We start from the raw sequence: 24,008 nt of genomic DNA, 5'->3' as shown, positions 1-24,008 counted from the left end.
CGCCACGGTTTCCAGGATGTGAGGGTGCAGCCTCTGATCCTCCCATTATATGAGCATTAATGTAAGGGAGACAGAGACTTCAAAGTTTCTGCACCCCAGGCCTTCTCAGGGACCCAGCGTATCATTGGCGCTGATACACGGATGATACCAGATATACTCGCTGACCAACTGTCAGTTGTGGGACCCACCAGGAGGTACAGGCTGCGATCGTTGCCTGGACCTCCAAAGAATTTGCCACGCCATTTTAAAAAAAAGTTTTATATTGCCCCCGCTTTGTATGGGCAGCTTAAGTTTTCTTCTGTGGGGGGTGGGAGGAATCTGGCATCTCATCATCTGCCAGTCCAGAAATCTTCAGCCAAACTTCCCAGCCACTCCAGCAGGCAGACACTCCAGACACACCCCCAGCCCACTGAAGGCATGTAAATCATGGGATCACCATCTGACCCACCAGCTTTGGCAGGGTCGAGGATGGGTACATGTCAAAACCTAATGCCGAGATGAGTCGCCTGACAGATTTTTGAGATCACTATCTTTTATCTGTACTGCTACATTTTTCAAGTAGACTTAACTTTGGGAAGCTTATCATTTTTGGTCCTTGCTATAAACTCTGCACCTTTGCCACTTCATAATGTACAATTGCTTTGTTCAGTTGGAGGAAGCTTTGATTCATCTATGACTTAACTCAGTCAAGCAGGCATCACAGAGGGAATTTTGGGGTCAAGGAAGGTAGCAGAGAAGTAGAGCAGGGGACCATCATCTCTATCTATCTCTCTCTCTCTCTCCATCTCTATCTCTCTTTCATGCTACATTGTCAACACCTTTAATTTAAAATCCATGTCCTTATTTATAAATCCCTTTATGGACTCACCCCATCCCTTCTTGTGTGACCTCCTCAGGTATATGGCCCAACCCATGCCCTTCAGTCTTCTTCCTCTGACTCTGGCCTCCTGTGCACCTTTCCCTCCTTTCGCTGCACCATCAGTTGCAGACCCACGAGCCATCTCAGTCCTACTCCCTGAAACCTCTCTGCCTTGCAACTTCTCTGCCGCCTTAAAGGCCTTTCAAAATTTATTTTTTCAACCATAATTTTAGTTGACTCTCCTACTTCTGCTTAGCAACTCTTTTATCCTATGTGAAGGGCCTTGGGACATTTATTACATTAACGACATTATGCAAATGCATGTTGTTATTCTTCATCAACAACTGTCAGCTCAACTGAACCTCTAACTACTCTAGTATCATAGTAGGGACAGCATAGAAGGAGGCCATTTGGCCCATTGTGCCTGTGCCAGTTCTTTGAAATGGCTATCCAATTAGTCCCATTCCTCTGCTCTTTCCCCATAGCCCTGTAAAATAGAGACTAATGTGATGTTTGACATGTTTTACATATGTCATTCATGCCTTCGTTACCTCTAGACTGGACTATTCCAATGCTCTCCTGCCTCACCTCCCATCTTCCACCCTCCATGAGCTTGAGCTCATCCAAACCTCTGCTGCCCGTATCCTAACTCGCACCACGTTCCCATTCTCCCATCACCCCTGTGCTCGCTGACCTACATTGGCTCCCGGTCCAGGAATGCCTCGATTTTAAAATTCTCATCCTTGTTTTCAAATCCCTCCATGGCCTCGCCCCTCCAAGAACTCTGCGCTCCTCCAATTCTTGCCCCTTGCGCATCCCCGATTTTAATCGCTCCACCATTGGTGGCCGTGCCTTCAGCTGCCTAGGCCCTAAGCTCTGGAATTCCCTCCCTAAACCTCTCTGCCTCCACCTCTCCTCTTTTAAGACGATCCTTAAAACCTACCTGTCCAAATACCTCCTTATGTGGCTTGATGTCAAATTTTGTTTGATAACGCTCCTGTGAAGCGCCTTGGGACATTTTATGACGTTAAAGGTGCTATATAAATGAAAGTTGTTGTTGTTGGAGGCTGAAGAAGGAACTTGGACATATTGCACAACATAATAGATGTTTAAGAATGAATTACAGAACTGTATAGAGTTCATTTATTGGTTTTTGACATGTATGCATAAACTACTGTATGACTAGATATGTCTGCAATTTTGTATTATTATTTTTGTGTACAAATTAGCCTGGGTATACATTTTCCTTCGAAGTTAAATGCAAGATATAGGGGGCTAAATTGGATAAGCCCGAAACTGAGCGCGGGGATCACGGTGCACGATTAACCTGCGTCCGGTTGTTGAGATGCAGGCTGATATCTGTGAGCAGCTGTTGATTGGCTGCTAACCAGCAGGGGGGGCCTCTATATCTTGAGTGGCTAGCTCACGTAAAGGCATCCTGTACCTCTTATTTGCAAAACATAAGATATGGGTCCGCACGGAATCTGAACAGAGATCAGACATAGCATGCGTAAAACACAGATGCAGGTCCCGTCCCTATGTTTACAAATTGTTGAGTTATGTTAAAACGTTGAACAAAGGTTGCGCACTATTAAATCCCACATCCTCCAATCTGCACACCGGACCTCGCCAATCTGCCGATCTGATTTTGTACCAGGTCTGCGAGAGAGCGTGCACCAAGGCTCTCTGCTGATGCGCTAGGGGCCTTGGTGCAAGAGGTGGACAGAAGGAGGGACATCCTATATCCGCAGGAGGGCAAGAGGCCCTTCAGACATATGCTCAAGAGGCAGTGGGAGGCAGTAGGGGACGAAGTCAATGCCAGGCGCATAGCACCACCAACATGAATGCAATGCAGGAAGAAGTTCAGTGCTTTGACAGGAGTGGTTAAGGTGAGTGCGGTCAACTGTCAAGTGGCATCTCCTACCAACTACACCACCAGCCGCATCCACTGCTGCACGCACTGCACCCCCCATCACCCACATACCAACAAACTCTTTCAATCAGTACTCAACTCTTCCAATCAGATGCTTCCTTTCACCCTCACACATTGCCACTGTTGCAAGTCACACACCCACAACTCAAAAGTCATACACTGGCAGCTATTCAACCATGACAGGCACAGCATCCAGACATCTTGCAGGACACTCACCAACACACGTCCCGCTTCCTTGAAGGAGAAGGTGGCACATCACAGGAGGCAGCTAGTGGCAGTGGCTCCATAGAACATGAACCCGCTGACCTCTCTCAGGATGACAGCATTCCTGTCCCACTCTTGCTACTCTGCCAGTGCCCTTGCTGTTGCCTGTCAGCTAGCCAGCCCACTCCCTGTAGAGTACTGCAACTTTATTATAGGATTATAGGAAGATAGGAACATGAGTTGTCTGACAAACCTATTGGAGTTCTTTGAGGATGTAACTAGTAGAATAGATAAGGGGGAACCAGTAGGTGTGGTGTATTTGGATTTTCAGAAGGCTTTCAATAACGTCCCACACAGGAGGCTGGTGAACAAAGTTAGAGCACGTGGAATTGGGGGTAATATACTGGCATGGATTGAGAATTGGTTAACAGACAGAAAACAGAGAGTAGGAACAAACGGGTCTTTTTCGGTTGGCAGACTGTGATTAGTGGGGTACCGCAGGGATCAGTGCTTGGGCCTCAGCTATTCACAACCTATATCAATGATTTGGATGAGGGGACCAAATGTAATATTGCCAAGTTTGCTGATGACAGAAAACTAGGTGGGAATGAGAGTTGTGAGGAGGATGCAAAGAGGCTTCAAGAGGATATATACAGGCTAAGTGAGTGGGCGAGAACATGGCAGATGGAATATAATGTGGAAAAATGTGAAGTTATCCACTTTGGTAGGAAAAACAGAAATGCAGAGTATTTTTTAAATGGTGAGAGATTGGGAAATGTTGATGTTCAAAGGGACCTGGGTGTCCTTGAACATGAGTCACTGAAAGCTAACATGCAGATGCAGCAAGCAATTAGGAAGGTAAGTGGTTACAAGAGGATTTGAGTACAGGAGTAAAGATGTCTTACTGCAATTATATAGGGCCTTGATGAGACCACATCTCGAGTATTGTGTATAATTTTGGTCTCCTTACCTAAGAGAGGATATACTTGCCATAGAGGGAGTGCAATGAAGGCTCACCAGGCTTATTCCTGGGATGGCGGGATTGTGGTATGAGGAGAGATTGAGTAGACTAGGCCTGTATTCTCTAGAGTTTGGAAGAATAAGAGGTGATCTCATTGAAACATACAAAATTCTTACAAGCTCGACAGGGTGGATGCAGGGAGGATGTTGCCCCTGGCTGGGAAGTCTAGAACCAGGGGTCACAGTATCAGAATAAGGGGTAGGCCATTTAGGACTGAGATGAGGAGAAATTTCTTCACTCAGAGGGTGGTGAATCTTTGGAATTCTCTACCCCAGAGGGGTGTGAAGGCTCAGTCATTGAGTACATTCAAAACAGGGATCGATAGACTTCTGGATCGTAAAAGCATCAAGGGATATGGGGATAGTGCAGGAAAATGGTGTTGAGGTAGAAATGTAGGACATTTAGCCCCTTGAGTTAGATTGATTCCTGGGATGAGAAGGTTGTCCTATGAGGAGAGATTGAGTAGAATGGGCCTATACTCTCTGGAGTTTAGAAGCATAAGAGGTGATTTCATTGAAACATAAGATTCTGAGGGGGCTAGACAGGATAGATGCTGAGAGGTTGTTTTTCCTGGCTGGAGAGTCTAAAACCAGGGGGCATAGTCTCAGGATAAAGGGTCGGCCATTTAAGACTGAGATGAAGAGGAGTTTCTTCACTGAGGGTTGTGAATCTTTGGAATTCTCTATCCCAGAGGGCTGTGGATGTTGAGTATGTTTAAGGCTGAGATAGATATATTTATTGGACTCTAGGGGAATCAAGGGGTTATGGGGATCGGGTGGGAAAGTGGAGTTGAGGTCAAAGATCAGCCATAATCTTTTGAATGGTGGAGCAGGCTCGAGGGGCTGAATAGCCTACTCTTGCTCCTATTTCTTATGTTCTTATGTTTCTTATGAGCTTGTTCCGCCATTCAATGAGATCATGGTTGATCTGTGACCTAACTCCATATACCCGCCTTAGTCTCATATCCCTTAATACCTTTGGTTAACAAAAATCTATCAATCTGAGTTAAAATTAACAATTGAGCTAACATCAACTGCTGTTTGCAGGAGAGCGTTCCAAACTTCTCCCACCCTTTGTGTGTAGAAGTGTTTCCTAACTTCACTCCTGAAAGTCCTGGCTCTAATTTTTAGGCTACGTCGCCTTGTCCTAGTATTCAAGTATAGGAGACTTCCAAAAACAGGTACAACTGCACAGCAGCCAGAAGCAATAACCTGTAAATCCTGCATGATCCCTTTAAATAGCGCTGGTGGGGGGTCCTCCATGCTGTTTACGACCTGTTCAGTTGTGCGAGGTTAAGACTGGAGCGTTGAGTTCCAAAATCGCATCTGTCCCTTTAAATCAGCATTGCACACTGATCTACCACATATTCTCCCTACTTTACATGCTGCCTGTGCTCGTTATCTGCATGTGTGCAAGCGCCTTTATCAAGATGGCGTCCAGGGCATGACATGCTAGAAGTGTGCGCCCGCATTCCGGATGCCATTTTGGGTTCTTAGGAGGCTGCGTAACACCTACAAAATGGACGTTACGTGGCCCAATTTATAGCCCATAGTGTTCATGACTTATGTTCCTTTTTAAATGTGCAACATTACGAATTGAGAATAGATTGTTTTTGTAGACATTACATGATGACAAATCTGTTGGTATTGCCCGTGCTTTTTATATTTTTCGAAACAAGGAAGCCTGCCAGTCAATCTCATTGTTTTTTTATTACAGCTGCTTGCAGTAAGTGGGGCTTAGTGGTCGACCGCCTCCTTGTACTTTTTCTGAAATTCTCCAAAATCCTCAGCCGCATCCAAGTTATTATTTGGAGGCTCCTTGAATTGCATGTGATGAAACTAGTGGCTCTGTTCAGCGTGTGGGTGGCAGTGAAAGAGGTATGAATCCTGAGTAATGCCAACTAATCTAAAGATTTCAGAAGGTTGAGATTTAAGATACTAAGTCGTAAACTTTCTCCTGTTGGCTTGTTCTTGCAGGTAAATCCAAAATTATCAAGTTTTATACTATTATATGTAAAGTGAATGCAAAGTATTGTGTTTCAAAATATTTTAAGCATGTGCTTAATGTAGTGGCACTGAGAAATCACGATAATAAATATGACGTTTCCAAGTTAAACTTTACCTCTGTTCTAAGCGAAGAGTTTTGCAAGATCTTCACTGTTTTGACATTGATAAAGATGAGTCAGTTCAACAGTTTAATGAAGTTTATTTCTTCAGCAAGCATATTGTCCCATAACCTCAGGGGAAAAAAAATCTACCGGCTCTATATTTTCCTTATTTTTCCAAATTTGTTTTCTAGCCATCCATCATGAACTTTCTCTTTATTGTCCTTTGGTCATTTGCAATGCCGTACACTAAGTTCCGTCCAATGGCTTCCTGTATTTCTACTATGTGGGCTTGCATCATCATTGTCTGTAAAATGCTGTATCAACTGAAGATTGTAAATCCTGAGGAGTATTCCAGCAACTGCACAACGGTAGGAAATATGTTCTTTTATACATTTGATCTGTATTGATGGCAATACTCATCTGAGTCACAGAGAAAGTCTCAGGAATACCTAGGCTGTCAGTGTGCATCTTTGTAAGTAAGCACAAGAAGCAGAAACAGCTCAACATTCTCAACTAAAGAATTTAACACCACGTAATGGACTGAGGATGAGCTGACCATTGACTTGAATGATAGTCCTTAATCAGGCTGGTTGAAAATGTATTTGTGGCACATTGTAGATCAAGCAGGATGTTGCTTGTAAGGCCCAGTACCTTGCTGCATTTCTTCACATCTTCAAAGGCCTTCTCAAAATCTACCTCTATGCCCCTCTTTTAGCAGCTCCATTAATTCCCTCTCTCCTTGCTTTCATCTCCTAAAGATTCTCGAGATGTTTTGTTACATGAAAGTTGTTATAAGTGCAAGTTGTTGTTATTCAGAACGTGTTCTATGTTTACTGTCTACATGCTATGTATAAATTGATATGTTGAAATATTTTCCTCTTCAGCACTCTCCAAACGAGACCAATCTAAAACCAGATGAGATCATACGTTCTGTACTGTACAGAGAACCAGTGGACCCAGCCAACTGGTTTGGATTCAAAAAAGAATTTCCCATTCTTGCATATATCCAAGTAAGTCATCAATGATTTGTGCCAATTAGGGCTGGATAGCACCACTTTGCTTTACACTGACTTTGTCCATATTACACCCGAGTAATCAAGTATCTTGTTTTATCTTAATTCCAAATAACATATAAGGGGTAATTATAACTTTCGGCGATGGCAGAAAACCAGTGGTAGCACATTGGCTGCTCGTCATACATCCCGCCTGATTTTTCTTTCCATTTTCTTAAATTAATTCTCAGCATATGGGCACTGCTGGCAAGGATGGCAGTTATTGGCCATCCCTAATTGCCCTGAGAAGGTGATGGTGGGCTGCCTTCTTGAAGTACTGTCCGTATGGAGAAGGCACTCCCATTATACTGTTATGCTGGGTGTTCCAGGATTTTGACCCAGCGACGATGAAGGAATGGTGATATATGTCCAGGTTAAGATGGTGTGTCATTTGGAGGAGAACTTGGAGGCGATGATGTTTCCATGCACCTGCAGCTCTTGTTCTTCTAGATGGTGCAGATCATGGATTTGTGAGGTGCTGCCGAAAAAGCCTTAACAAGTTGCTGCAGTGCATCCTGTAGGTAGTACACACTGCAACCACAGTACACTGGTGGTGGTACGGGTTGATGTTTATGTTAGTAAATGGGGTGCCGATCAAGTGGAGTGCTTTGATCTGGATGGTGTCGAGCTTCTTGAGTGTTGTTGCAGATGCACCCATCCAGGCAATTGGAGAGTATTCCATCACACTCCTGACTTGTGCCTTGTAAGTGGTGGAGATGAGCCACTCACTTGCAGAATACCCAGCCTCTCACCTGCTCTAGTAGCCATAGAATTTATGTGGCTGGTCCAGATGAGTTTCTGGTCAATGGTGACCCCCAGGTTGTTGATGGTGGAGGCCTCGGTGATGGTAATGTGATTGAATGTCAAGGAGAGGTGGTTAGGCTCTCTCTCTTGTTGAAGATGTTCATTGCCTGGCACTTGTGTGGCACGAATGTTACTTGCCAATTATCAGCCCAAGCCTTGACGTTGTCCAGGTCCTGCTGCATGTTGACATGGACTGCTTTATTATCTGAGGAATTGCAAAAAGAGCTGAACACTGTCCAATCATCAGTGAACAACCACACTTCTGATCTTATGGAGGGAAAGTCATTGATGAAGCAGCTAAAGGTTCTTGGGGCTAGGACGCTGCCCTGAGGGACTTCTGCAGCGATGTCTTGGGGGTGAGATGATTGACCTTCAACAACAACAACCATCTTCCTTTGTGTCGGGTATAACTCCAGCCATTGGAGAATTTTCCCCACTGACTTCAGTTTTACTAAGCCTCTTTGGTGCCTCACTCGGTCGAATGCTGCTTTGATGTCAAGGGCAGTTACTCTCACCTCACCTCTGAAATTCAGCTCTTGTGCCCACTCTTGCAGCTAAGTCCTTCAGGACTCAGCCAGCTCAGTCAGTGGTGATACTACCAAGCCACCCTTGGTGATGGACATTGAAGTCCCCCACCCAGAGTATATTCTGTACCCTTCAATGGAAAAGAAAAATCATGGGCATATAACGGGCACCCATTCCGCTACTGGCCATTTTCCACCATAAGTTAAGGTTACCCCTATAATATCACAGCAATCAAGAGTCCAAATTCTGATAAAGACTTGTGTTTTTGTCACCATGCCCATTTTTTCTCCTTGTATTTCCAATTATAATCTAGAGCAGCCAGCCTTATTTGTCTGTTTATTCCTGGCTATTTTCCTTATAAAACTAATAGAATTTTGTTGCATTCATTTATTTGCTATCAGTCCCAGTGGTGTATCAGCGAGTCCATACTTGCCTTATTTCAAAACACGTGGAAATGATTCAAAAGTAACAGATTGAAGAAATTATATTTTTAACAGAACTGTTGCTCCTCCAAGAAATGGTTTGTATATTGTATTAAAAGCAGTGGCCCTTTATATCGTCGGAACATCAGGAATGTCAGGGATGAGAAGATGCCATTCAGCACATATTATCCTACCAGAGTCAACAGCAAGCCACATGGTAGCTTTGTAATGATGTGACTACCAGTATTGTAATGCCAGATAAATGCACATGCAGAGAGTATAAACTGAAAAAGGAAGGTAGACTTTGAGCATTCAAGATTATTATCATTGTATTTTCCTTACCATTCAGTGAGCTTTTTGAAATAACTCATATACATTTATTCTATCCATTTAATCCAGGATCATCTTCTTCTGCTAATGTTACTGGTGTTTGAAGTAACTGTGTACCGACACCAACAGCATTTCCGCAAGTATAACCAGCTGTCCCCACCTAGCACTCGTACCATCTTTCAAGAAATCACTCGGCAGCACCTAGATGAAAGCATCATCAGTTGTGCAAAGTATTTCACCAATTTCTTCTTTTACAAGTTTGGATTAGAGGTAAGTGAAATGCTACAGATTGAATCTACAAGTGAATAGTGTGCTCTTCACCTATCGCAGGCAGAGAAATAAATTTGTGCTCCTATGGTCCACAGTTACATAATTAACTCTGTGCAGGTAAGGTGATTTGATTAGATAAATAAATAAAAGTGGGTTGCTCAAATACCGCAGTTACATAAATACCACACTAGGGGCTCAATCTTAGCCCCCACGATTGGGTGGGTTTAGGGCGGGAGGAGGGGGAGCAGACAAAATCAATGGAGCGGGCAAACATCCTGGCCTGCCCATTTTTGTATTAGACTTGGGCAAATCTGTGTGGGTGCGCACAGCAGTCAACTGGAAGTCCCGTCCCCACTTAAATCCGGTGGGGCCAATACTTAATGGGGCAATGTATCTCATTGAGGTACTTAAGGTACTTTATATTTTGTATATTGGACACTTAAAATTATTTTAACCTTACCTGGGCAGCTTTCCCATTGATTCCGATTCACGCCTGGTGAAAGCAGGTGGGAAGGACCATGTCAATGAAAAATACACTAAATAAATTAAATAAAATGACACTTTCCATTGTAAAACAAAGTTAACAAACATACCTTAAAACCGATGTTGCCTGGACCCCCCGACCCTCGGATGTGTAGCTCTTCTCTGCCGACAATCAGGCTGGCTGCCGGGCACGAAACCCGGAAGAGGAATTGATTTGCCTCATCAAAGTTGCGATCCGCCTTCCGGGTTTTGCACCCAAAAATCCCCCTCCCACCACCACCACTCTCCTCCCGCTGGCATGATGAAGCCCTAGGTATTTGTTTAAGGCGAGACTTTTTAATGTTATTCATTCCAGTTTTCTTCATCTCATTATTGTCCTGCAGTATTCAATAGTTCACTATTCGATATTTCACTCAGACTGTCACTTTTGATGAGCACCAGACCCAGTGCATACTGTACTGTACTACGACATGACAAAATGTAAACCTCTAAGCCGAAAGGGAGGATTCAATCTTGCCAGAGACGACGTTATTTTTAGGTATCAGGGGTCTTATGGGCATATGAACATTACAGAACTTGAACACATCAAGATCTGCTAAGATAAGAAAATTGAGATATATGTAAATTAATGGGAACATGGATTTGAACTTTATATGTGGCCTCTGTCTCCATTATATGTATCTATACCCTGTCCTCAAAAACAAAAAAACTTGTGTATGCTTGCCCTGGATATCTTGTAATTCCAGAATACCAGCTTTTTGTGTTCTCCCTCACGCTCTCAGTTGTTTTCTTATTTATGTCCCTTTTTTGTAGGTTTGCCTCCTAATGACAGTCAACGTGATTGGGCAGCGGATGAACTTTCTTGTGATATTTCATAGCTGCTGGTTGGTTGTTATCGTGACGAGACGTAAAAGACAGGCAATTGCTAAACTTTGGCCTAAGTACTGCCTCTTCCAGTCTCTTTTCTTGTTGTACCAGTACCTGCTATGTGTGGGAATTCCACCAGCTCTGTGTCTAGGTATTCAACACTTTTTCTCTATAAGGCACTCTAAATGGATGTGGTCTCACAATTAATATTAGCTTTGTGTACTTTTGTTTGTATAGAGAGTAAAAATGGTCGTGTACTGTGTAACACACTGTTTGCTGTTCGTGCACATTCTTAGCCTTGCCTATTATATACCTCTGCTCTCAGAGACTAAGGGCATGATTTTATCGGGGAGCTGGGAATGGGGCAGGGGGGTGGAATTCCTGACGGGAAACCCGGAAGTAGGGGTTTCCCGGATGTCCTTACGAATTTGACGTAAGGATGTCTTTTTTTTGATGGTTTTCCGCCCCAAAGGCCGGCACGATTGACAGGCCGGCCTCAGTTGGACGGGAGAAGAGGAAGGAAGAGAATGCGAGCAGTAAGTCCTAGATGAGGGGGCGGGGGGGGGGGGGTCAGGGACCACCGGTGGTGGGGGGGTTGGTCAGTCATCAGGGGGCTCAGTCATCGGGGAGTGGTCAGTCATAGGGCGTCATCGGGGGGCTCAGACATCGGGGGTCATCAGGTGGCTTGGTCATTGGGGGGTTGGGGTCGGGGTCATTGTGGGGGTGGTTGGAGATTGTGGGGGGGTGGTCAGAGACCGTGGAGGGGTGACCGCTGCAGGTAGGCTTGTTGGGTTTGGGGAGGCATTCCTGCTGTTTCGGGCCTTCTCGCCTCCTCTCACGTGGTGTGAAGTAGAAGGCCCGGGAATCCCGGCCCCCAGGGTTTAAAAACAAAAAATCTGTTAAGATGGAGGCCTGCAGCCTCCTTGAAAGTTTTTAGCGGCCAACCCAAGCAGGTTGGTTGCCCGCCCCTCGTCCTGCCTCCGTTAAAACCGGAAATGGACGGGTTTTAGATTTGTAAAATTTTTACTGGCCCCCCCCCCCTTCTCAACCCACCCGTTTTTCCGAGTTAAAATCACACCCAAAGAGTGAGCCATGCTACCTGCCTCTCTGTTTTTAAATTAAGTTCATTTTGGAGTTTTCAAGATTTCAGTAGTGTGAAAATACATACTTAGATTGATAAGAGACTACCATAGCATCAAGTGTACTTTATTATTTTCCAAAACTGAATAAAGGCTGTCCTGAAGTGATCTGGCTGGAATTGTTTAATTCCTACAACTGAGGACTAGGCATTATACTTCAGTGACTTGCCTCAATTCTAAATGCTACTTTATATAACATAGAAAATCAATTAAGTTGGAATTAAATAAACACCATAGTAGAACCTTGAATATCTGCCATAATGGAGGGGAATCCTCAGCTAATGTATATAATTGAGAATCCCTCCATACTTCGTCTGACCCAGTGAATCTTTAGCTTTTGATTAGTCTATTTGATTTTCTAGCCAAGTTCCCGCCATATGCAGTTAACCTCCTCTATTTTCCATTTTTACAATCTGATCTTTATATATTCTTGAAAGAAACTGCTGCCAGTCTGACCTCTGCTGGTCTCCTGGATCTGAAGCTAAATATCAGAATTGCATGAATAATAAATTCCATGAGGCACTGCACATCCAAATAACAACTACTTATCCTGCTGGATCAAGAACCCAGAGTTTGTGAAAAGCAATTCAAAACCTCCAGGGTAAATGTTTGTCTTTACCAACTGGCTGTTAACATCACCTGGATAGAGCAGAGAGAGAAAAATCCTGCAATGAGGAATCAGGTGCTAGATACTGAACCTGCCCAATTTTCCCTTTATTCATTTAAATGGAAGGAAAATCAGTTGTGTTCTGTTACTGACATGTGATCCTCCCACCTGATTTTCCAATCTGCGCTCCACCCTGGTGATGCTTAACACCAAGCTGGTGAAGATGGAAATCAACTTCAGTTGCATTTTAGCTGCTTTAGGCAAAACTGAACCCCAACTCCCATGATAATTCTTGCAGGTAATCAAGAGCTTTGACACGAAGAGTGCGAATAATCGAACTTCCACTCTGTACTTCTTGCATTAGTGAGTCATGCAGTGTTGTGACAATATTAACACCCCAAAAAAGCTATTCTCTCTTGAAAGTGCCATTGGTTGCTATATAGAAAGAAAAGCTGTAATGCAGTATTATTGCTGCAAACGCAGATAACAGTGTTCTTATCTTCAGATAATCTACCATGCTGTTTTTAACTCGGGGCACATTTGTAGTCAGCGGGAGGGAAACTCACATGGGGACCTCCGCATTTTAACTCCTGGCCTCATTTAAATATTCCAGCACTGTCTCCTGCCCAAAATTGGTGGGATTGACGTCAAGGCTGGCAAGGTGGGAGCAGAAACTGGATCTGGAGCCGGGGGAATGCAGGGGAACAATCCCCAGCATGAAGTTAGTGCTGGGATGGGGGTTTGGGTGAAGATTCTGGTGTTCGTAGTGAGAGGCAAGACCAGGGTTTGGAAGGCCCAAGGACTTCTTGCAGGGCCCAGGGGAGCACTCCTGCTCTTCCAGGCCTGCAAGAACTCCAGATAAAAGTAAATATTTTAAAATTACCTTGGCCTCTTCTAACCACACCATGGTAGAGCTATTGGGTTTGGCTCCTTGTGATCCTCCCAAATCTGTGAGTAAAAATAGTATCTGTGACGTGATGTGATCGGACTGTGACTTTTCCTTGTAAAGTAAGCCCCCGCCTGCCAGGGGTGGGCGGCCCTCTTGAGCCTGTTCTGAGGTAAGTTACGATGGTGAGGAATGGGATCGTGGCTGTATCGTGGCATCCCCCCCCCGACCAACCACCATCTTAACTGCTTGCCTGGTGGAAGCGATTCTAAAATTTATCCCAATTATTTTGAAAATTTTTAGTTGTACGTTTGGCAGATCATGAGCGTCAAATGACTTTTACTGAAATAATAAACAGAATTTTAATTTTAATCCTCCACAGATTACCCGTGGAGATGGGCATCACCCATCACCATTCACTCCAACCTAATTAAATGGCTCTATCTGCCTGACTTTGTGACTGTACCCAGTTCCACACATCTTTTATGTAAGTATCTCCCTATGATTGATTCTAGAAGTTTTAATTGCAGGAATTGCAGTGCTTTTCCTCCCAATGCTAGAAAAAGTATTATTAAATTGAAGTGTAGCTCTGTATGGATGATGTAATGTTTAGGTACTTAGTTTTCAATTGCTAATTAACATAAGGATATCTAGTGGTCAGAATTGACTGTTCTGAACCTCAGTTCTGAAGAAGGATTGGAGCTAGAAAACTTAACTTGACTGTACTCTCTACAGAAGCTCACTGACCTATGTACTTCCAGCATTTTCTACCTTCATATTGCATTCAGGTTATGTGCCCTCAGCGTCCTGTGTTTCACAGCTTCTGTACATTACTAAATTTGTAAATAAATCTAGCTGTTAACTAGCCTGCATGCATTAACATTGTGGCATAGTGTTTCTTTGCTTTTTGAAAGATTTAAGAGAACATAGTGGGCATTTCATCCACACGATCCCCAGTAGTCAATTCATAGAATCATACAGCACAGAAGGAGGCCATTCAGCCCATCATGCGGACTCTTTGAAAGAGGTATCCAATTAGTCCCACTCCCCTGCTCTTTCCATATAGCTCTGCAAATTCGTCCTTTTCAAATATATATCCAGTTCCCTTTTGAAAGTCACTATTGTATCTGCTTCCACTACCCTTTCAGGCAGTGCATTCCAGATCATCATAACTTGCTGCGTAAAAAAAAATAATTCTCCTCATCGCCCCTCTGATTCTTTTGTCAGTTGTCTTAAATCTGTGTCCTCTGGTTAATTTTGAACACCTCTGTTAAAATTTAAATTCCACATTTAATCCTGGGCACACAACATAGATCTTGGTTCACAGGAGACTAAGTCTGCTTATGGAGACTGCTTTCTAGCTCTGAGCACATGACAAAAGTGTTTAATGAAAGCCCAAACCGTAGGAATTGGCAGCAGATATAGATGGACTGGAATATTTTCTCCGTACCAATTCAGTATATGCCATATCTTAAACTTTTAGATCTCCTCTTGATACTAAACTTTAAGTCTTTGGACAATTCAACACTCCCTTAGGTCTTGTACAATATTTTTTAGATCTGACCGAACCCAGATCTCCCTCATTAAAAGCAGCTAGGTGGTTCAGAGTGCTGAAATGTTTAACAGAGTGCATTAACAATTTAACATTTGTACCATAAATTCACAGTTGAGTCATTTAAGGAGCTCAGTGAATAATATTGAATTGGCCAACAAGACTTCTTTTAGTTTTTTGGGTGTGGGGGAACTCAATTTAAAATTTATTTTTCTCAGCTCTTTAGGTTTCCCCTGTTTCTTGCTCTCTGTCCCACACACCTTTGCCCAAGTGAGGAGGCAGGTGATTGATTTCCAACCCTCTGTCAGTACTGTTCTTGAGCCAGATGCTATGATTTGTGTGTGAGTGACTCAGGGTGGTTTAGTAGCCAAAATTTTATATTTTTCTCTCCCTTCTCTTTAAAGTATGACTATTAAATTGTTTATATTCCCTTAGCATTCCGGCTCCCTAAACTATATAGTTGCTTTTAATGAGGGAGGTCTGCGATCTGTCAGATGCAAGAATGTTGTGCTGATGAGACATTTGTGGAACTGTTGTCCCCATGCAGCTGTGTGAGTTCACTATGTAAACAGTTCCCAGAAACTAAAACAAGCCTTCAGTTCTTAAAAGGAAACTTTTCTTTACATTTTTCACAGATTTTTCTTTCTGTTTTGAAAATCAATGTCAATCCAAAGATACAGCAAACAAAAAATGAGCTGGAGTTTTGGGGTTGTTAGGTAATAGCCACTCAGATTTCAGAAATGACCTCATGTATGCAATAATGCACTCCACCTCTGGTTTCAGACATTATAATGCACTTAGACACTGCTGAAACCTGTGGCAATAGTTTAACTTGTAATACAAACATTTTAGTCAGTGTTAATGAACTCTTATACTGTATTTGTTCTTAAAATGGAAATATTTTCACTTTATTTTATCCATTACTGCTTGTGTTTGTGTCATTAGGAGCAACAATCCATTATATTGCCTGCTGACTGTATTCAGTTTAAAACTTTGCGATTAGTAATAAAAACTAAGATGACAGAGGGCATAGCATGTTGGTGTTCCACCACACTGTGTCACAGAATGGAAGAACAATGTTTCCAGCCCATGAATCTTTGGCCCAATTTTAACACTACCCACATGACACAAATGGGGCAGGTGCAGTTGAAATCGTGGCAATCCACTTACTGCCCCATTCCCGCCATGACCGCCCAAAATCGTGATCTTCACATTGTCAATGGCGCAGGTCATATTCAAATTGGGGTCCCATGATGTTATTGGGACCCTGACGAAACCCCCTCTGCATTAACAGTCTTTGCTACCCCCTCCACCGCTCTTTTCATTCTGCATAAAAGAACAGTCAAACCATTCAGCCAACCTCTATATCGGTAACATTCTGACAATGCAGACTAACTAGCTGTAATGAAAAGAGACCTTACACCAAACTCCCAAATGTGAAAAAGGCAATTAATTTATTTACAAACAAAAGATTTAACCAAAATCTTTCAATAGCCAAGTGGTCAACTCATAGTGCTTTTCTTAACAGAAAGTCTCCTCACTCTACTACTCTTACAAGGTGCTCTCCCAGTGGTTTCAGCAGAGCTGGTGGAAGGCTGCTATTGCTCATATGGGAACCCTTGAGATGACTGTGGCTCCTGAAGCCTGAGAGGGCCCGGCTGCAGACTGCTGCACTTCAGCTTCTGCCGGCCCAGTCTGGCCCAGCTGGCTGTCTGGTGCTATGCTGGGTATTGCTTGAGCTGGTGGCAATGGAACAAGTGTGCTGACATCCTGAGAGAGGTCAACATGTGTCACTCCCATGGGGCTCATCATTTCCACTGATCTGCAGGAGGGCAGAGTGCAGAAGATGAGTGACTCCTTGAAAGCTCCTATCCACATGCTCCACCACACTCACCAAGACAAAGGTCTGCCTATCTATGCATGGAAGCCGTTTGAGCTTCCACCAAAACGACAAAGTGTGAGAACATGAACTCCTGTTGTGAGGGCCCTGCTGCAGCATCCCGGGTGGTGGCCATACTCCCCAAGATAGACTACACAGCACTGATGCCATGCGAGATGACACCACTCAGGCTAGAAGCAAAGTCCCATTACAGTTCACTGGTTTATATACCTTTCTTGCTGTTCATTGAAGGAGGAGTGTTAGCGAGAACATAGCGAGAAAGGGGAGATGAGGCCTCAGTTTGATGTTTCATTCAACAGACTGAACCTTCAATAGTAAGCATTCCCTCAGCACTGCAACTTGTATATCAGACTAGATGTGTTCAAGTTCTAGAGTAGGTCTTGAACCCATGAACTTCTGACTCAAGTGAGAATTACTGGCTGCAAGGCAGAAGAAATTAGCATAAAATTGTTGCCTTTTTTAAAGTACTTCAAAGTGTGACAGAACACAGCTGAAGCGAGACTTATATATAAGTAGAATATTATCTTTTGTTATTTAAATTGTGTAACTAATAAACAAACATAGTTTCTGTTTGTTAGGCAATATTGAGACTGTTTATATTGGTTCTTTTCTATTACAGATGACTTTCTGTTACTGATGTGTGTATCCCACCAGTGGCAGGTATTTATCGATGAAAAAAAGGAGGAGATCAGAAACGTAAGTGGAGAAAATACTGATGATCCTGATCCCATGGCTGGCAAGGACCTGAATCCGGTGCCAAACTATATATATTGTAGGTAAGTTTGAAAGAGACTGCTCTATATTTGAAAATGATTTTGGATTTCCTGGTTTGATGACCAAATTTTATAGAAACTGGTCCTTACCATTGAAATTTTTCCAGTGGCAAAATAATGCTGATCAAAAATTTTATATGGGATATTTTAAATGTTTTAACAGTCACTTACTTTGAATAGCACATAAAAGATGATCTTTAATAAGCAGCATGCAAGATAAACACAGCATAACCATACGATTTTAGAAGAATTTTTGTTCTTTGATGACCAGTGACAGCCCTATTGAACAAAATGATAATTGATTGCCAATTTGCAGCAATAATGTCAAAATATTTCTCCTCCAGATTGATTTAAAATAATACTATAAATGTCATAATTATTCAATACAGTTAGTGCTAAGGGCAGTACAATCAATAATCGTATAATGTGTGAGTGGGAAAGTAGCTAATATGGAATTCCTTCTGTTCTGCAGATGTTACCTGGACATGATAAAAGTTGCAGTCTTCCACTACCTCTTCTGGCTCGTGTCAGCGGTTATTTTTGCTACTGGCTCCACTCGAATAAGTGTATTTGGCCTTGGCTACCTGCTCGCCTCTTTCTATTTACTTCTGTTTGGCAGAAGACTTCTACTGAAACCAGCAACAAGTCGACTGAACTTTTGGGATTGTCTAATTATGTACAATGTCGCAGTCATTATTTCAAAGAATATGCTCTCAGTGAGTCTTTCCATCATCAAAACATCAAGAATATGTAGGAAACAAAAATCTCAATTAATAAAGTGCATAGTTAGCAGTGTTAACTGTTCTTTAACATTTTATTAGTGGGTTTCTCAATTCTGACCGATCACTGCTAACATTTTGGTCAAAAAGCTTTGAGTTTTTTAAAATGTTCTGATTTTAATTTTGAAATGGGAAACAAATAGTGGTACCTAAGAATTTTTTTTCACTTCTTTCCTCCTGCCCCACCAGCCATTTGTAAATGAGAAAATTGGTGGGCAAACTACACCGAGGCCTCTGCAAATGCTGCTTTGAAATTTAGCAACAAGAGCTGCATAAACAAAGCTCCAGGATGGCTCTCCATTGTCAGGGATTGCAGGTGCAAACTCATGTAGCATTAAACTGTCTACTCTCAGACTTTAATGTAAGCTTTTTTGATTGTGCACCACTCCTGAACAATATGGGTCCTGCCTTATGGTCCTTCATAATGTAACATCACCAACAGTGGAGAGACTAAAAGAAACTTTTAATTAAATATGATTCAAAAGCTAAGAAGATTAACTGAAAATAAGCTGCACTGTGTGTAATCAAGTTTTAATTGATGGGAACTGCATAGGTCTGTCCACATCGTGAACATGTTATTGTAATAATGTTAATTATGGGACATTTATTTTGTGCAGTAAAGCTCTAAATGTACATTATCAGGATGTCTACAAACACATTTCAACATAGAAGGCTCTATTTTCCACTCAGTTCAGTGGGAACCAGTATCCTGTAGCTCAGTAGTACATCACATTGACATATGCATCACCTTATAGCCTTAATTGTCTTTCAGTGCATCTGTTACAGACCACAAATGGTATCCTTTATTTGTATGATACAGAGGGGGTAATTTTTACCTTCACTGCCTGGGCAGTAATCTGGCAGAGCAGATTGCCCGGACATTGTGGACCAGCCCTATTTTCATCCCATTGATCCTGGTGAAGGACCCGAAACGTTAACTTTTGTACCTTGCTGCCTGATCTGCTCACTATTTCCAGCATTTTCTGATTTTATTTCACATTTCCAGCATCTGCAGTATTTTGCTTTTTTTTATTATTGAAAATTGGGTGGGTTCTAAAATGGACGGGTGATCCGCCCTGTCTAATTATCGTCCAGGCGGTGAGAGTGAAAACTACCCCCAGATTGTCCAGAGTCCTTTAAAGACCGAAGGAAAATTCCCAAATTTTAATTGCCATTCAGCAGTCTATTCATACTAGATTAAGAATATTTCCTCCACATGGTGGGTGATTGCCTTGCTAGACAAGCTGGCACCACTATTTGAGCTCCATCTGTCCCAGTTTAAGTTGAAAGCAGTGCTATTTTTAAACACAACAAATTGACTTTTTTCATCAAAGGATTCTTTTATACATCATTTAAAAGACTTGACTGGCAATTGCATATCTGCACATGTACTTTCGCATGGAGTTGAGGATAGTCAAAATCAACTGAAAAACTCAACCGTTGGCATCATCCTTCATTCTTTGCCCCATCTTCACTTTCCAAAAACAGTACTGACACTTCCTAAAAGTTTTTGCTTCAGTGAATGATACTTCCAAAATTTTTGTGCTAATGAATAGAAATGTGTGTTGTGCAAGATATTGTGCGTAATTCTGGACAAGTATATGAATTTAGAATCATAGAAGTTTACAACATGGAAACAGGCCCTTCGGCCCAACATGTCCATGTCGCCCAGTTTATACCACTAAGCTAGTCCCAATTGCCTGCACTTGGCCCATATCCCTCTATACCCATCTTACCCATGTAACTGTCCAAATGCTTCTTGAAACTAAAAAAAACCAGTGTCATTCCATTTCACCAGTGAACTTGAGACATGAAGTGACAGATTGTATTAGAATGGGTTGGTAGATGATTGCAAGATTGGTTTTCTGTGAACGAGTGAGTGATTACAAATAAGAACCTATGGACGTTCAAAAAAATGTAGTGTGGGTATAATTTTTCTTAATATAAGTAAGTGATTATTTTTATTAAATTAGAAAACTCTCTCACGAATGACGTCTGAGAGTCATATAGAAGGATGGTTACAGGGATTGTTACAGAGGGTGCAATTCCTCTGTAATACGGAAGTCAGAAACAAGTGATATACTGAAGTGAGGTACTGTATCTTTAAAATGAATTTAATAATACTTTATTATGTTTATCTCCAGCTCCTGGCCTGTGTTTTCTTGAAGCAACTCCAAACTAACTTCTGCTGGATGATTCAATTATTTAGTTTGCACTGTACTATCAAAGGGTACTATGATGGTGAGAGCATTTCTTTTATACACTCTATGTTCAATTTGCTTGTGGATTAAGAATGGGTATAAATTTGTCTTGGATGGTGGTGCAAAACTGACGATAGCAAATCAGCAGACTGTTTTACACTCTGCCCAATTTTCATTGGCCAGAGTGTAAAACAGGCTGCTGATTTGCTCATGTTGCGCTACCATCCCAGACAGATTTATACCCCAGTGAGTCTAGAGTATACATTTATTTCTTTTGGATTTCTCCTGGTGCAATCTAAAGAATGTTAGATTCCACGAATCATGTACTCTGTTGTTTGAGGTCAGTAGTTGTCAGTAGGTGAGGTTTGCTTGCTTCAAGCAAGTTCAAAGGGGAAGTTAAAGACAGTAGGAACAGTCTTGTCAGCTAAAGCAGTTATGATTGCAATCAGGGAGAAGTCCATATTCCAGATTATTGTCCTTCCTTAAATAACAGGAAATAAGGAGGAAAGTGGCTGCAGTGGGGATCTAATGGGAGAAATATGGTTAATAATCAAACTAAGTAAGTTATATTAGCTAATCATGATATTGTATTGAATATATTGTTCAAATATATTTTCCATTATGTACTAAATGCTCATTGTTTCAGAAGGTTTTTGATGATAACTTCATTGTATCTTCATGAATTCTTTTTCAGAAAATGATTTAAAGGATCAGGAATGTGTTTTGCCTGTTGGTGAAGCTGGCATAATCTGGGATAGCATCTGCTTCTTTTTCCTTTTACTTCAGCGCAGAGTCTTCCTCAGTTACTATTTCATACATGTAATAGCTGACATGAGAGCATCCAAACTACAAGCATCCAGGTACAGTAAGATGTCCCGATGTAGTCTCAGTCACTATACTCCAAAAAAAGTAGTTTATTGTGTGAAGCACTTTGAAAAGTTTTGATATCATGAGAAGATGCTGCATGAAAGTAAGTATTTCCTGGCATCTTTCATACTGTAAACTGTGAAGATGCTACAGGACCTGGAGAGGAAATTGGGCTCGGTGCTTCTGGGCTAGAGAGAGAAAGAAAATCAGTCAAGGTTCCTGATCCTGCTGGAAAGTGGGTGTGGATATTGGATGAGAACAGGATGAGCCTCAGCTATATAATTCCCCCCATGGTTGAATATCCTGGTGACAGTCGAGCTGGAATTCTTTGCAATCCCACCTGAAATTAAGCAGGATCATGGTAGAGAATGATGGAAAATTCGAACAGTGAGGCCTACTTCTGTCTCATCACCCCAACTGGGATTTGCCTTCCTCCACCCCCACTGGGGCTGCTCCTGGCTGCTTGTTCCTTGCCTGCCATATGAAAATGATGCCAAGGGTGGTGGGGTGAGGACCCTGGCTGCCCTACATACTGCTACTTCCTGGGGTAAGTGGGGGTGATAATGACCCTGGGTTCCTCTAGGGCAGGGAGAAGGCTTAGTAGCAACCTCTTCTCCATGCTTTCTTCCCAGTCCTGACTCAGCTTTTTGTCTAGGCCTCGGTCTCTGCAAAGGCCTACCACAATGGGTTATCTCGGCTATCTCTTGTGGTGCTGCAGTGGAGGTCCTGCTGCAACAGCACTGGGATTTCATGGCTGGGAAATGGTGTGCTCCCTCTTAGCACCATGAATCCTGCTGGGAGCTTGTCACATAGAGGTGATGAATCCCAACCCAGGAAACTGGGTCAGGGCTTCACTGGTGTGGGAAGGGTGGGTAGAAGTCCGACATCACCGGAACACTGCTGTCCTCCCTGTCAAACCTGATATTTGAACATGGTACTGGGAACAGTTGATGCCTGTAGAATCATAGCCCAGCAAGAGCCAGAAAGTTCAGGAGACAAAGGAAGACGTAACGTTTAGGGGAGTGGGGAACCATATAAAAGAAAATGGGGAAGGACATCTTAATTCTTACCTTTCTCAACTAAAGGCAGGAAATCAAATCTAACCGAGGGAAAATGGATAGACAATTTGTAACTGCAATTCAAATAGACACAAGCAATTTAAATTGTACCGTGTGGCCATGTACCATGTGACTACAGTTTTCTTGAATTTATCACCTAGACAGTTTGAGATTTAAAAATGTCGTGCTGCTACATTACAGTGTGCTTCTCTGGTTGTTGGTAAAAGGTTTAACAGTATAGTTTAATTTGTCATTTCCAGTTACTTGCATTATACTCTTATCCAAGCGCACACAATACTGTGATTGCATGCAGAGTTAATACATTCTTAATTCTGCAGGACCAACTTTTGCTTTATTGAATGTTTACAAAAATAAAGAATATTACATCCATCCTTATCCATTTCTTATAATTCATAGATCGTATAAGAATTAATATTTTCAGTTGGGAATAACTGTAGCATTCTTTTCTTGAGACATCTTAACAAATATAAGCATTGCTTTCGACCAGATTGCTAGAACTGGCTGTGCCAGTACTGAGTACCAGTAGGACGTTGCTCGTTTCAGGAAGAGTTTCTATTTGTTAGGCCAAAATGTGTGCATGTTATCAGTGGAGTTTAGTAATCCCTCTACAACATTCAATTCCTTAATTCTGTCCAGTCATTTCTATACATACTTATGTTCAACAAATTGCTAGGCATATTTGATACTCAAAAGGTGAACCTCGGATGGCTGATGATGAGGCGACTATAAATTAGCATCCAAGTTTAAGGACACTTTATCTTAATTTAGGATGTGTAATATCTTTGATGTTTTGATTCAAATATTGTCAGTTGTAACTGTGATAAAATATTTTCATGTACGGGATAATAGCAATTTCCTGAACATTTACTGCAGGCTTTGGCTATACCTTCAATGTATGACTCTTTAGAGCTTGTCTTGGACCAACAAGATTATTAAAATGGCAACAGAGTCACTAGAATGAGTGCTTTTGTTTACCCATAGGGGCTTCCAGCTGTTCAACGCCAGCATCATCAAAAACATGAATTTCCTCCGTGAAGTTGAAAAGAAGTCTATAGCACAACTAAAAAGACAGTAAGTTAGTCTATCATCTGTAGTATCATTGTGGACATTTTAAATATAGTTCATCGAGAAGTCTAGAACACAATCTAGAAATTTTAATGCCTTTTTTATAATATGCTTCCATTAGAAACAATTCCATAACTCAGGGTTTTTTATTTGGTCAGCTGAATGTCTGACGTGCATGGAAACCAATCATCATGTTATGGAGTCTCCAATTTAAGCTACTGGGAAATCTACACCCACCTGTAGGATTTCTGTTTGCCCAATAGAAAGTGCACACTCTCGGCCC

The 24,008-nt window shown here is 42.1% G+C and overlaps 1 protein-coding gene across 4 annotated transcripts in view; it reads left to right on the top strand.

The window, feature by feature from the left end:
- The window catches only part of piezo1 (piezo type mechanosensitive ion channel component 1 (Er blood group)), a 334,545-nt gene that overhangs the window by 238,720 nt on the left and 71,817 nt on the right, over positions 1-24,008 (top strand). For all 4 annotated transcript variants that reach the window (XM_067998049.1, XM_067998050.1, XM_067998048.1 and 1 more), the window contains exons 19-29: positions 5,734-5,894; positions 6,316-6,492; positions 7,009-7,134; positions 9,327-9,527; positions 10,824-11,028; positions 13,892-13,996; positions 17,581-17,737; positions 18,207-18,450; positions 20,658-20,754; positions 21,409-21,574; positions 23,642-23,731. In XM_067998049.1, coding sequence (XP_067854150.1) covers positions 5,734-5,894; positions 6,316-6,492; positions 7,009-7,134; positions 9,327-9,527; positions 10,824-11,028; positions 13,892-13,996; positions 17,581-17,737; positions 18,207-18,450; positions 20,658-20,754; positions 21,409-21,574; positions 23,642-23,731 — 1,729 coding nt within the window. The remainder of the gene's footprint in view (positions 1-5,733; positions 5,895-6,315; positions 6,493-7,008; positions 7,135-9,326; positions 9,528-10,823; positions 11,029-13,891; positions 13,997-17,580; positions 17,738-18,206; positions 18,451-20,657; positions 20,755-21,408; positions 21,575-23,641; positions 23,732-24,008) is intronic.

The sequence above is a fragment of the Heptranchias perlo genome, chromosome 16 (genome assembly GCF_035084215.1).
Source record: "Heptranchias perlo isolate sHepPer1 chromosome 16, sHepPer1.hap1, whole genome shotgun sequence".
Taxonomy (NCBI): Eukaryota; Metazoa; Chordata; class Chondrichthyes; order Hexanchiformes; family Hexanchidae; genus Heptranchias; species Heptranchias perlo.
Note: the sequence above shows the minus strand (reverse complement) of the source record. Positions and strands in the feature narration are given on the sequence as shown.